General features: G+C 43.2%; 1 protein-coding gene across 1 annotated transcript in view; it reads left to right on the top strand.

The window, feature by feature from the left end:
* TPPP3 (tubulin polymerization promoting protein family member 3) overlaps positions 1–14,450 on the top strand; it is a 169,959-nt gene that overhangs the window by 49,831 nt on the left and 105,678 nt on the right. The window contains exon 2 of the mRNA XM_078670529.1: positions 12,027–12,220. Within this exon, the coding sequence (XP_078526655.1) occupies positions 12,033–12,220 (188 nt within the window). The 5' untranslated portion in view covers positions 12,027–12,032. The remainder of the gene's footprint in view (positions 1–12,026; positions 12,221–14,450) is intronic.

Raw genomic sequence — 14,450 nt, 5'->3', positions numbered from 1 at the left:
AAGAAAAAGTGATGGATGGAATGAAGGATCAAGGCTGATTTTCATATACCTGGATTTAATCTGAGGCAGCATAGTGGGCAAAGGAACAATGGACTAGGATGCAGCCTCGTGTAATTACCAGTGGCTGAGAATAATATATAGATTCAGGTCTTAAAGAAGGACAGAATGTGAGAAAGAAGAACAGATGGAATGAAAGAAGACTGGAGTGGGAATAGTCAATCTTACCTGTGAAATTACCAGTGGCTGAGAATAATTCAAGTAGCCCACTCATCACTCTTTTGTATACTTTAATGCTAAACTAGGACCCATCCAAAATGGATTCCACTGGCCCCAGTACTCAGATTCTCACCACACACAGTCTAACTACCATCACTTTTTTGTTTACTTCTGTGCGATACCTCAAGTGTGATGAATAAGGCCAGACGTGGGTCTCATGCTCACTGTGTCACTTGAACCAAGCTACACCCGATAGACAAGCACTAATTAGGGCGAAATTAGCCTTGGATTGTTTGTGCTCCTCTTCAGAGAGGACATGAGTTAACAGTTTGTGCTAAACTGTTTCTTTTGGAGCAGGCTCAAGGCTGATTTACACACAGCTCGGTCTAATCTGAGGTGGCATGATGGGCAAAGAAGCGATGAACTGGGATATGGCCCGAGTAATTATCAGTGGCTGAAAACAATACATAGATTAAAGTCTTAAAGAAGAACCGAATATGGCAAAGAATAACAGATGGAGTGAAAGAAGACTGGACGGAAGGAAATAAAAATGGAATTGAATTGAAGTGGGAATAGTCAGTCTAGCCCCTCCGAAGTCCAACACTTTCCTTACTGTTGCTTGGATTGGTAATAGTTAATCTAATGCTGCCAACATCCAAGTTTCCTTACTATTGCTTGGACTGGAGTGGTTATAATAAATATAACCCATCCGAAGTCCAACATTTTCCCTACTGTTGCATAGACTGGAGTGGGAATAGTAATTCTAATGTCGTAAGTCCAACACTTTTCCTGTTTTTGGTTACGCTGGAGAGGGAATAGTATATGTAATTCAAACAAGGTGTAACATTTCTCCTATTTTTGTTCAAATTGGAGTTTGCTACTGTTGATTATTTTTCATTGTTTTTATTTTTTATATATATATTTTTTAAATGTACCTTTTATTAAAAGTATTTTGTTTATATTTATTTAATTAAATGCTATATATGTTTTTTATTTCTTTTTTAAGTTACTGTTAATATTTAGGTATAGTTTTTAATTAAAATATTTTTTATATTTCTTGAAATATAGGAATTTATATATGTATGTATATTTTATTTATTTAATTAGTTTGAATTCAAACTTTTTATATGTTAATTTTAAAATTTAAATTAAGTCAGATATATTTATATGTATGTGTTTGTTCATTTTAAGTTTATGTTAATATTAAAATTGCAAGTGTAATGTATTCCCAAAAATATGTAAATTTTTGTTTTTATATTTAAAAAAATACATATATATATGAACTTTTTAAATGTAATTTATTTAAACCATATATTTGCAATTATATTTGTATGTATTAGTTTAATATTTTAAATACATTACTTTACAGTTTAATATTTATAAAAAAATATTCTTACTTTTCAGCTATATTCTTTTCCACAATATTTTTGTAGTTTAAATACAAAGTATGTAAACTCAATATTTTGTAGACAATATTTTTGGCACAATATTTCTGTAATCTCTTTATTATTGTTTGGGAAACCACTGCAATAATGTGCTGTTCAACCCAGATGGCCCAGAAAGGAGTGAAGCTGTTGTTGTGGTTCTCATTCATTGACACGGAGTCTGAGTGTACAAAGTTGCTGGCCGCATCAGCTAGCGCCACTAATTCACAATGCCATTGTACAGTTAACAAGACTGTCCTTTAGCTTTTAAGGGCATAGGGCTGTGGAGATAATTTGGTGAGCCACAGTTGAAAAATGCCACCCTTAAATGAAAACTGAGCATAAAGTGCAGCATCCCAATATAATACTTTTACACTCAAGCTATTTGCCATAGATGACCCGATATAATGACTCTTTATTTGATCCTCTCCATTGATAACATTTCATTGGAAAATTCAAGTACGATCAGCAATTCAATGTAAAAAATAGGAATTTATTAAAGTTTTGAAGGATCCAGGGCTACAAAAGATGGAGTGACATACGCAGAAGATGGGTGGGAAAATAAACATTTTGGATTTGAATCATTGGCCTAGTATAATGGAGGTGGGTTGGCTGGCCCAGGTCAATGAGGTTGGCAGTTCTCATGCCTGCTGAGATATGAATACTTGTAAGGAGCTAGGTTCAGTATGTATCTAAGTAAATGTACTACTGGCTGTTTACTAAAAAGTCATTCTAATGAGGCAGTATATAGATAATAAACATAATGGGGCAGATTTATGATGACTGGCGCATCCCTGGGGATGCGCCAGTCATCCTGCGCCGCTGCTCCGCCACCCATGGTGCGCCGCATTTATAATGCGGCGCACCATGGGGCAAAAACGGCACAGATGCGTGACGCATCTGTGCCGTAAAGGTGGCGCATTGCTGGAGCTGTGTCGCAAGCGCGACGCAGCTCCAGCAAGGCTCGGGGGTGCCCCATCTCCACAATGCTGCGTCAAGACCTACGCTTGCTTCAAGCAGGCGCAGGGTTTTGACGCAGCATTGTCCTGAATGTGACTGAGTGAAATCTCATAGATTTCACTCAGCCACTTTTAGGAGGCGTTCCTGCGCAGGAACACCCCCCCTGCGCCGGAACGCCTCCTTAAGGCGCAGGGCTTTACAACGTGACGCATCTCCTAGATGCGTCACGTTGTAAATAGGGCGCATTGTTTGCGCCGCCGTTGCGTCAAATAAAGTGACGCACCGGCGGCGCAAGGCCGTCATAAATCTGCCCCAATGTTTCTTTGCTCATTTTAACCATATGCCCTATAGGGTTAAATTGAACAAAAGAAAGACTGATAATACTTGCCCACATAACTAATGAAAAATTACTCACACCATAAAACACACGCTCTCAATCATTCTCTGTAGGCTGTCAGTCATACTTAGCACACACTCAGCTATGCTGTCCTTCCACTTGACTGCTGCCCTCCCTTTGATCAGACTGTTAACATTTCTTACTGCTCTAAGTACTCTCCTTCAGTATCCCCTCCACTCCAGATCAACCTTTTCAATGTAGTGCAAAAACGTCTGGATTCATAAACTTTAGTGACTTTTTATGATCGGGTGTGACCGCGCAGCTGTTGCCAGACAATTATGTGAGCATGACAAGAGAGGGGCTTGGCTCCTTTCACATGTTGGGAGCCAGGAGTACATGTATTGATTGGGTAGACACTGTGTGCTTCCACTAAAAAGTGCTTGTCTCCGTACACCTGTGATCATTTTATTTATTCACCCAGTTGCCTGAGGTTTAACTTTCAGGGACATACACATGCCATTGTAATGCTATTAAAGTGTCTTAGATAGCTAGATCATTTGTGGTGGTTTTCTCTGGCAAAGGCACAGGTGGGAGGAGGGAATTTATTAATCTACATAGATTCTTAGTTCTGGATTGATAGTGCATTCATAAGCCACACCTATCGGCATTGCCAATGCTTGTGCTTTTTTTGCTGCTCAAGACAATTTTGGGATTCTTATCTGAGCACTGAATCTGTTTAGATGCAAGTGTCGCTAACACTATGTAACACTGTGATAATATAACTATTTTGAAACAAACCTGTACTCGACTTCCAGGGTCAGACTGGCCTACTGGGTTATCTGGCGCTGCCAGAAGGGCTTTTCTGACAGCTCAGTATGTGGGCTGGGTTTTTGACTGTTTGTGTGGCTGTTTTATGATTGGGTGGGCAGGTTTTTACCATTGATTTCCCTGTTATTACCAAAAAAGGTGCCTGCACCAAGAACAAATGCATACAATCCCCCATGTGTTGGAAAACACCTACACAATGTGTCATTACAAGTTCAAGACTGCCCTGATTTGCAAACAATGGTCACTATTTTAGTTAGTCTGATTTAATGGAGGGGGGGCACTTTTGTTTTGTTTCCCTGGCCGATTTTCTGTCCCAAATCCGGCCCTGGCTACTCCATATGTCTAGAAGAAACACTTGTACATATATCTGAAACAGAGAACATTGTATACACCAGGCTTCTCCAACGAGTTACTCGTGAGCTACTGGTAGCTCTCCAGCTACCTTGAAGTAGCTCTCCTGTGCAGCGCACAGCATTTAAAATTAAAAAACTCTTTTTGTGTGAACTAATGTATGTATCCCAAATTTAAACGGTGTGTCTTAGCAATGAAAATATGTGTGTTTGAAGAACTAATATGCTGACGTTTGGAGACAAATGGGTTTCCAAATATATTTAAAGCTTACATTAGAGTGTTAGATCATGCAATATTACTAATATTAACCTCTTTACTATGGTATTGCAACTATTACAGCCCAGTATTGCTCATGTAGAGGAATTCTGAATTGAAAAAAACTTTTTACAATATTGCTGGCAACTCTGCACGATACACTGAGGTGATCATCGCTGTGAATCTTGCATGGGGTTGCCGCTAAAGTAATCTTATCTTACGCGGTCATTTATACAAGATTAATATTATTAGTAGCTCAGGATCACTTTTATTGCACATAAGTGGCTCTAGTTACAGAAAAGGTTTGAGACCCGTGGTATACACCCTTTAAGGTTTCTCCTGGCAGCAAATAAAAGATTGTTTAGCATATTTAAAAACTTTTCAAGCAACACGGAGCAGCAAGCAAAGTTGCTGCGGTACGTTACGTGAAAGGGGGACAGCATAAATGTGTCATAGCAACTAACATATGGCGCATTTCAGCTGTCTCCTTGCGCTGACGCACTGTGGGCTGCCTAGTGCCAATGCAGGCACCCTTGCACCATGGTGTAAGGGTCTCTGTGTTACAGGCAGGATTGATGTTGTGGAGGAATGGATACCTTCCTGCTCAACACCAATCCTTAATGGTCTTTTCCTCTTTCGATGCAGCACAGGGGGGAAAGAGGAAATAACAAGTAGAAATAAAGATATTCCGCCTGTTACGCCTCACTGGGGAAGGTGTAGCATTATGACGCATTCTCAGTTTTACAAGTCTTTGTGCATCTGGGAGTGAGCCAAAATCCAAGGGTGGATGCATGGGAACGCCCATGCTGCACCCATGGAATGCTATTCAAACGCTAGGTATTACAAGGCAGTGCTATGTGCTACCTTGCGGTACTTTGTATTTAATAAACCATGCAAAGCCACACAAAGTGGCCTTGCATTGCTTACTACATAACAAAAGGGATCTTGCTTCTGGCCTGTGCCAAAAAAGTGACGCAAACCTGACGCAAAATCTTAGTAAATTTGTCCCTGTATTCTTAACTTCATATCACTGAATTAGGGCAGCGCACAAATTTACTCTAATACGTACGCATTTGGAAATTTAACAGTAATGGCCATCACATACAAAAAGTGGAGGTGTGTGGGGGATACAGGAGGGGAAATGCGGGGGTTAGACTAATAATTAAAAAAAAAGACGATTTACCTCAAACTCCCGGCAAAATCCCGAGTCTTACAAACAGGTCTCTCAAGGCAGGGCTTCGGTGTGTGGGGGTATTAAACCCTCGGCGTGGGCACGCGACGGGGTATACTGTGAGCAAGTGCATAGAGCACTTCAGCAAATGGAAATACTGGCACAGAACTAACACTAAACGCAGGGGGTATTGAACCCCACGCAAACACTACAGATACAAAACAGATTTCTGTGACCTTGTAAAGAGGCCATGACTTTACATAGTCACGGGTTCTTCGGCGATGTGTAATGGCCTTGCAATGACATGTAAGGGGTATATGGCCTTATATATAAATCCACTTCCAACCCTGATTGCAACCTTTCTTTTCTCCTTGTCTCATATTGTTATGCTGATTCCTTGTATTGTAACAGCCCCAGACCCTCCCTTATCCTTTATACTTCAGGCAGGAGCATGACAGTGCTTGTTCCTAGTGCTCTTCAAGGCCTCAAACCCTTGGCAGTCTAGCTATGAGCTAATGGGGGCAGTGGAGAATGACTACTAGATTCTGGTCCCTCCCATCAGAAGTATGTTCTGGCAGCCGGAGGCAGGCCATATCCCGGCTGGAGTAACAAACTCCATTACAAGCGGTCCTGGTGATCATGGATGCCAATCTCATGGGTCTTAAAACATAACCCTCCCTCTTCACCTCTATGTGTGAGGATCCGAAGGAAGGCTGGGAATCACGACTTACACCTGACCTCAGATGCTGCTGATAGCACCAGCTTTAAGTAAAGGTAAAGGGGGCAGGCAGGCGGCTTGCAGAGAGGGAATGGGGAAGTGTGGCTCAATGGTTAGAGCGGCAGACCCTGATGCAGAGTTCTAGCCCGGGACCAGGGTTCAATTCCCCGCCTCGGCGGGTCTTGGGCTCAAAATTCCACGGACCTGATAATTCTCGCCTCGGTGCCTATTCCAATCATGGAGTCCCACTCTGCAACTCTGGGCAATAGCTTGCTTAATCTCCACAACGGCCCCCACAACGCTAAGGATGCCTGGCCTCCACCTTGGGGGTGCCCAGGAGTGGACACCTCACAGGGAAAGCCAGGATGGGTTCCACAGCGGTATTCGTACAAGCGCCATGAGACCCTTGCGGTGAGTAGTGCGCTATACAAGTATCAATTTACATGGGGTACAAGCCATGACGAAGAGTGAGAATCACTACACCAGGCGAAGGGGCCCTATACAAAGACCTACACACCCAACAGTGCCATACCTCAGAGAATCTGGAGGCATGAAACACCACAAATAAAACTCTTGTTAGAGGAGATGTGAGGGTACAGGAATTCTTACTTGTCTATAAAGGGGCTGTCCAAAACTACATAAATATTGGGCGACTTCAGTCAGTTCAAACATACAATTTTCAATGTCCACATTCCAGTGAAACTTGGGCAAGGGAGCGCGTCACTGACCCGAGTCGCAGTGCTTCAACCAATTTAAAAAAGGTGGGGTAAATTGGAGGATATAAGGGATTTGGCCCACACTTCCAAAAGCAACAAGCATTGGTAAATGCATTAGGTTTCGCCTATGTGATTAATAAAACACTGTTTTTTGTTGAAAGTTGTAGCTTGGTGAACAGTTGTGCAATATAAGTTACTGAAACTCTGTGAAAGTGTTATGACCGGTGCAGCTGCACCTGGCGCTTACTTTGGTGCAGGGTGTCTTGTTTAAAAATAACTATTGGTTTAAAAGCACGTGGACTTCCTTGTACATCCAGCAGTTTTCAGGCAACAATAAGCAGGTCAAGATAACTCTGGTGGTAAATGTTCCTACTGGTTAGAGATTGGAATTTTGTCTAATGGCAGTTTTGTATTTTCCTAAAGTAGGGCAGAGGGTTAATGTGCCTGCTGCAAAGAAAGTGTACCATGCAGATTACAGAACTGAGGGGCATATTATCAAGGACATTATCGCCGCTTTATTGGCAGTTTCCTGCAGATAAAAGCGGCGATAATGTATCGCCTGTCCTTGATAATATGCCCCCGAGTGTGAGTGAACTTTGAGAAGCGTTATAAACAAGCGCTGTGCATGAAAAACACTATATGGCAACCAAACCCCGCCACTCGAACCATACGAAACCGCTGGCGTTGAAAATCATAATTCACAAGAAAAATACGAACGCTTAACCACAAGAAACGGAGGGGCATATTACCAACGATGAGCGATATTTATCGCTAATGATGCTTAGCAACTAATTTTTTAACGCTAAGCATCGCCGGAAATTATCGCAGAGATAACTTGCTATTAGCAAGGTTTATCTCAGAAGTGATAAAAACCCTCACGCTAACTGCCAAATGAGAGATTATCGCTGGAAAACCAACGATAATCTCTCGAAGTTTGGCGTTAGCTTGATGATAGGGGCTCACAAACTTACCCATGATATCCACCTTCCATAGGATATCATGGCTAAGTCAGGAAAATACCAGGTGTAAAAAAAGCAGTGCTAACCGCGGTTAGCGCTGCTTTTTTTTATCACTAACAGGGTTAGCGAAATCCTTGATAATAGGAGAAATGTCGCTTAACAACATTTCTCCTATTATTTTTCTCTGGAACGCCCCCTTTGCATCTCATTAGAGATGCAAGGGGAAGCGTAGAGAAAAAGGGTGCTAACATGCGAATTTGCGTGTTAGCACCCTGTTGATGATAGGGAGATAATTTTATCTCCGCTTTCTTGGCTTTTAAAGCCAAAAAAGCGGAGATAAATCCCTTGATAATATGCCCCGTTGTTGTTACTGAATCAAACATAGCAACACTAAGGCCATATGATGCTGTTACCTTGTGATGTGATTTGAAGGTATCAGCATCCAGATAAAACTGGGTTTATGACTCTACAAGGCAAACATTTCCCCTAATGGAGGCAGCTCAGCAATGTACTTTCCCCAGCACGCGGTCCTCATACATCCTGGCTCAGGTGCTCAAATAGTTCCCACTAATCCTGCTGAGTGACCGCTGTCACTGGCCCATGAGTACAACGGGCACTGGCCTGTGCTTAGAGCCAGTATTTACTCGGGTTTTACAAGCAACAATGCTTATTCCAGTGGTCTGCATCTGGGGCCGGCTTCAAACAGTTCCTGACATCATTATAGGCTGATCAAGTCACAATGTTGCTCCTCTGGTATTAGCAGGAAGGAGAGGGGGAGGTCGGGAATTCCCAGTCAGAGAAACTGAGCTGGTGGCAGAAAAGAGCAGGAGGTTTCTTTACTCACCTACTTCCCCCTCTGCTGAGGGTAACACCTCTGGGGAAGAATGAGGCAGGAAAGGAAGGATGCAGGGACTGACCCTGCACATCAAAGGTGTACCTGCCTTCCTTTCAAAGAAGACCGATCCACTTCATAAGACCCCAGGAATGCTCCTGCAGTATACATGCCTGTCTAGCAGTCTCCCTCCACCCCTGGGGCCTTATTTATGAGGCCTTGCGTTAGTTTTGCGCTTCCGATGCGTCACTTTTTGTGACGCATTGGCGGTGTAAAACATGCCTCCTGTTGCGCACTATTTACAAAGTGACGCATCTAAGCAGATGCGTCACTTTGTAAACCTCTGCGCTACATTATACCTGCGTCAGGTATAATGTATGCAGAGGGGGCGTTCCCCCGCAAAAAGCCTCGTAATAGTGACGCAGTGAAATCTATGAGATTTCACTGCGTCACTTTTAGGACGCTGTTGCGTCAAAATCTTGCGCCTGCCTCACAGCAGGCGTAAGACTGACGCAAGCCCTTTCACATGGGGCTTTCCCCATGTGAAAGGACGCATTGCTGGAGTTGCGTCACTTTTGTGACACACCCCAGCAATGGGTGACTTTTGCGCTTACAGATACGTCAGAAATACTGACGTATTTGTAACTCCTTGCGACATGATGCGTCATACTGTAAATATGACGCATCAATCATGTCGCAAGGAGTGCGCACTGAGAAGTGACGCATCGCTGCTTTCACGTGGCGATGCGTCATTTCTCATAAATGAGGCCCCTTGTGTACACACAGAGGATCAAAACTGGATTCATGTTCGCACACGCACTGTTCACGAATGTTCCCTGCAACTCACCCACTGCCCCTTCTCTTGAGCTGTCCACAGGCAGCTGATCCTAGCATTAAATCCGGGCTCTGCAGAATGCAGCTCATAATCCCAAGAGAACACTTTACAGTGGGGAGGCTCACTTTATAACAGAGGTCCAAATAAGGTAGATTACAATCTGAAAATCTGGGAATTTTCATGGCTTAGGACCCATAGTCAAAACAATAGATGAACACTTCGGGGCAGATTTATGATAACTGGCGCATCCCCAGGGATGCGCCAGTTATTTTGCGCCGCTGCTCCGCCACCCATGGTGCGCCGCATTTACAATGCGGCGCACCATGGGGCAAAAACGGCACAGATGCGTGACGCATCTGTGCCGTAAAGGTGGCGCATTGCTGGAGTTGCGTCGCAAGCGCGACGCAGCTCCAGCAAGGCTCGGGGGTGCCCCATCTATTCAAGACCTACACCTGCTTCAAGCAGGCGCAGGGTTTTGACGCAGCATTGGCCTGAAAGTGACTGAGTGAAATCTTATAGATTTCACTCAGCCACTTTTGCGAGGCACACCTGCCCCGGAACGCCCACCCTGCGCCGGAACGCCCACAAGTGGCGCAGGGCTTTACAACCTGACGCATCTGCCTAGATGCGTCATGTTGTAAATGGGTCGTAGGGATGCGCCACGTTTACGCCGCAGTTGCGTGACGCAAACGTGGCGCATTCCCATCATAAATCTGCCCCTGCATTTATAACATATTTACGGAAAATAGTCAGAATTGTATTATACTGACCAACTCCCTAAATAATGGAAGCTAATCATTCTTTTACAGCTTTAGAAAGTAAGCCTATTACAAACGCTGTTATCTCTGCTATTTGGCGTCCCTGTTGAGCCTTGAATTGTGATCGTGTGCCTTGAATGTGCTTGCAGAAATACCAGGCATTAGGTTTATGCCAGTTCATCCAGGAGTGATGCCCCCTCAGTTATCTCATTGTGTAGTAGAAAACAATTTACGTTTGGGAAAAACTGGGCCACAAAAACATATTTTTAATTGTTTGCTGCGTTTAATGTTTGTCAGTTATTGTTATGAAGGAAATGCCACTTCGCTAAATTAAAATCCTGTGCATATTGCGACAAGTAGGTAGAAAGAATTAGCAGATTGTGGTCACCTGACAAGATTTAGGTATGGTCTAAAGAGGCTTCAGCATTTTGCTCACTTTAAGGCGCAGTCAAGCGTTTCCGGTTATTTGTTTTGGACGTCTAGCCCTGTGATCTAACCAAGAATTAGGGTGATGTGGATGTGGCAGTTGATAAGATAATTGAGATAAGGGCAATTAAAATAGTTTGTTGGCTTTGCTGTGAGCGCACTGGAAAAAACCCCGAGGGATTGGAGACACAGGTAGAGCAGGCACAGTACAGCTTCACAGTGCTGTCTTCTAAAGACAGCAGATGTGTGAGTGACGGTAAAGCACAATATAGGAATTGTTGCATCTTCATGCTTGAGTGTATGTTATGATTGTGCTCCCCTGAGGGGTGTAGGATCCAGAACATCATGATAATAACGACAATTGCTGTTGATTCACAGTTGTAAGGTTGCCTTCATCTCACTTTTAAACTTGCTGTTGTACTGCAGACGCTTGGACTGTCAGGTGCTTTTTAGACACAGCATAAAGACAATGGCTACTTTTGATGGTGGGATGGTGGCGTTATTAAGCTTGTGCTGTTAGATTTTTTTATGCAAGCAGGGGCGGCCTTAGGCATGTGCAAGCTGTGCACCTGCACAGGGCCACCAAACCCAAGGGGCTACCACGCCCATATATATCCTTAATATAATAATCCTCTGAGGATGGATACATATTTGCGTGGCGGCCCCTGGCAGGGATTTGGCGTCCTCCGGCTCTGTTCCACCTCCAAACACCCTGACCCCCCCCCCTCTTCACTGGCCTCCGTGCTCCGCCCCGCCTGGACCCCCTCTTCCGGGGCCCCCTACCTACGCTCCCTGCCCAGGGCCGCCATGAGCCTAGAGCCGCCCTTGATGGAAGGCCCTGATTACAGAGAAAAGAAGAACTTTGCTCTTCCCATCTACCGCTTCCATCCCGCCTTTGTTGTGGACTGGCTGATGTAGAGGTAAAGAGGGGTGGACGTTCTGTCGGCTCTAATTTGATTAAGCCCGTCCACTGACCCACCATGTTCCTTCCTTCCTTGATTGTGACCACCAGACTGAGATTGCAAAATGATTTCGCAATGGCTAGTGAACAGCCAGATAAGTCCTTTGGCCAGGTTTAGCCCAATGATGAAGTCAACGTAGCAAAGTTGTCAAGTCCATCTGGTTCCCACAGTGCAAGATTCCACTGTAGAGGACCAATGAGGGCCACATTTGTCCTTACAATCCAGTTATTAGGTGGCATGTAATAACTACACTGTTTTCCCTTGCGTTTTTTTTGCAGTTAACCATGGCCGAAAATGACGACCTGGCATCTTTGGAAGAGAGCTTCAAGAAGTTTGCTATCTATGGAGACACAAAAGCCACAGGCCAGGAAATGAATGGCAAGAACTGGGCTAAAGTGTGCAAGGAATGCAAAGTTATTGACGGCAAGACAATTACCAGTACGGACGTGGATATTGTGTTCTCCAAAGTAAAGTAAGTGATATCTCGAATAATTAAAAATTCACAAAATATGCCCTGTGAAGAACGAGAAGTAATTTGAAATAGGAATAAAAAATGTTGAAGCACAGGAAAAGCAATCAAAGTTGCAAAGCCACTAAATAGCACGGCCGTCCCCTTAGAAGTGTATATTGATACTTTAAAGGGGGAAACATCCTTTGCAACGCAACTTTTACCACGCAGTGCCTTTACGACGCAACTTTTACAACGCAAACCATTACAACGCATTGCGCTGGGGGGCGCTCTAGGATAGGGAATACGTTTAATTTACTGTTCAACACCTTCCCTAGTGTCCACGGGGACTGGAGTTGGAATAGTAAATTAAACTATTCACTATCCAGCACCCCAAAGCGCTATGCGTTGTAAAGGTATGCAATGTAAAAACCGCGTAGTAAAGGAATGCGATGTAAAAGTATGCGTTGTAACGTCATACATCCCTTTAAAGGTGGCTTCAAGGTTGAGAGATGCAAAGTGCCATAAAGCTAGGCTGCAGTCATCCTGGAAGTGTATTTTTTCAAACATTCTAAATTTCCACACATTGCTTCATGCCATGTCGCATCATGAGGTGTGGGTGCCATCATCGAAGTATAAAAACACTTTTACAAGATGACTGTCATGTTGCATCGAACACCTTAGAGCACATCTTGGAAATATACAAAATACACTAACATGATGGCTGGGCAGAACTACTGGCGTTGACGGCCGGAAAAAAAAGACGGCACAACTTCTGTTGGCAATATAGTATAAAGTGTATATAAAGTGCACAGAAGGTCAGTCAGCTCTGTAGAAATGGATGCATTCTGAGCGTCTACTTATAATATTGTGACCAGTTTCTTTTATACATTTTGGCCCAGATTCATCAAACAAAAATCCGCTCGCAAAGGGGCAGATTCTCAGAATCTGCCCCTTTGCGAGCGGTATTTTTCCATTTGGGATGCATCATCCCAAATGCAAAAATCGCTATTTTAGAAATCGCTAAATTGCGATTATTTGCATTTAAGGAATCTCAAATTGAGATTCCTTAAATGCCATGCATGAAAGTTTTTAAAATAGCGAATTCGCTAATAGGGCACGCAAATTACCATGATGTACAACTTCATGGTAATTTGCAAAAACTTTGAAAAATGCACTAAAGTGCATTTTTCAAAGTTTCATGTTGCGCACACACATGCCCTAAGAGCATGTGTGTGCGCAACATATGTGCATATATCAAGTTCAGGGGTGTAACAGGGTGTCCTTTGGACACCCCTGCACCCTTGAAATCGCAATCTAATTGAGATTGTCTTCCCATTCATTCCTATGGGCCTCTAGGCCCATAAGAATGAATGGGGAGGTATTCCTTAATTGCCACTCACAATTTGCGAGTCGCAATTAAGGAATTCTAAGAAATCGCTATTTTTAAGTGATTTCTTGTTGCATTCCATTTTGCTATTCCTTAATAGCGAATCAGTATTTTTCGCTATTAAGGAATCGCAAATTGGGTTGTTGATGCATCTGGGGGTTTGTGACTACAAATATGTCATACATTTGCAAATCTAATCATGTATTAGCTTAAGCACAACATTATATCAATAAGTGATACTTTCTGCAAAAATAGATAATCACACGCTAATGGAACTACCGGTTGTCCTTGACTTGTCTCTTTGAAGCACTACTCCCTACATGTCTGCTGATCTACAAGGCCTAATCTTCCACCTATCCTGTGCCTCTGCGCTGCTTTAGCCACATATTTTTTCAGAGGCATGTTCTCACAATGTGGGCTGTAACTTTCCATTCCTGCTGTGTCTGCTTATATTTCTCTATTCTACTGAAGTACATCTCTACTTCCTTCCCCCCACCCGGGTCCCGACTCTTTTCACGCTTTTTATTCTACTAGCTTAGACCTGCATTTTTCCATTATTATGTACATCTGTACACACTTTTCTGCAAATGCTTGCATTGACATGAGTGTGTCTTCTTCATTTTCTACATTTATTATAACCATCCCCCCTTTAGTTGATCCACTATTCCCTCACTTCCCTTGAGCTTGGATTTATTAATGTGTATACATTCACCTCAATGTCCTGCATTTTTGTGACCAACCTGTTAGTGAAAATTCCTCCCAACTTGTGACTAACACTTTGACAGCATCCTATCACTATCTGGATGACACAGAACATCAAGAGCAAGATCACAAGAACAAGCAACAAGCCTTAAATAGTTCTGC

The sequence above is a fragment of the Lissotriton helveticus genome, chromosome 12 (genome assembly GCF_964261635.1).
Source record: "Lissotriton helveticus chromosome 12, aLisHel1.1, whole genome shotgun sequence".
In the NCBI taxonomy this organism is placed as follows: Eukaryota; Metazoa; Chordata; class Amphibia; order Caudata; family Salamandridae; genus Lissotriton; species Lissotriton helveticus.
This window is presented reverse-complemented; position numbering and strand designations above follow the sequence as displayed.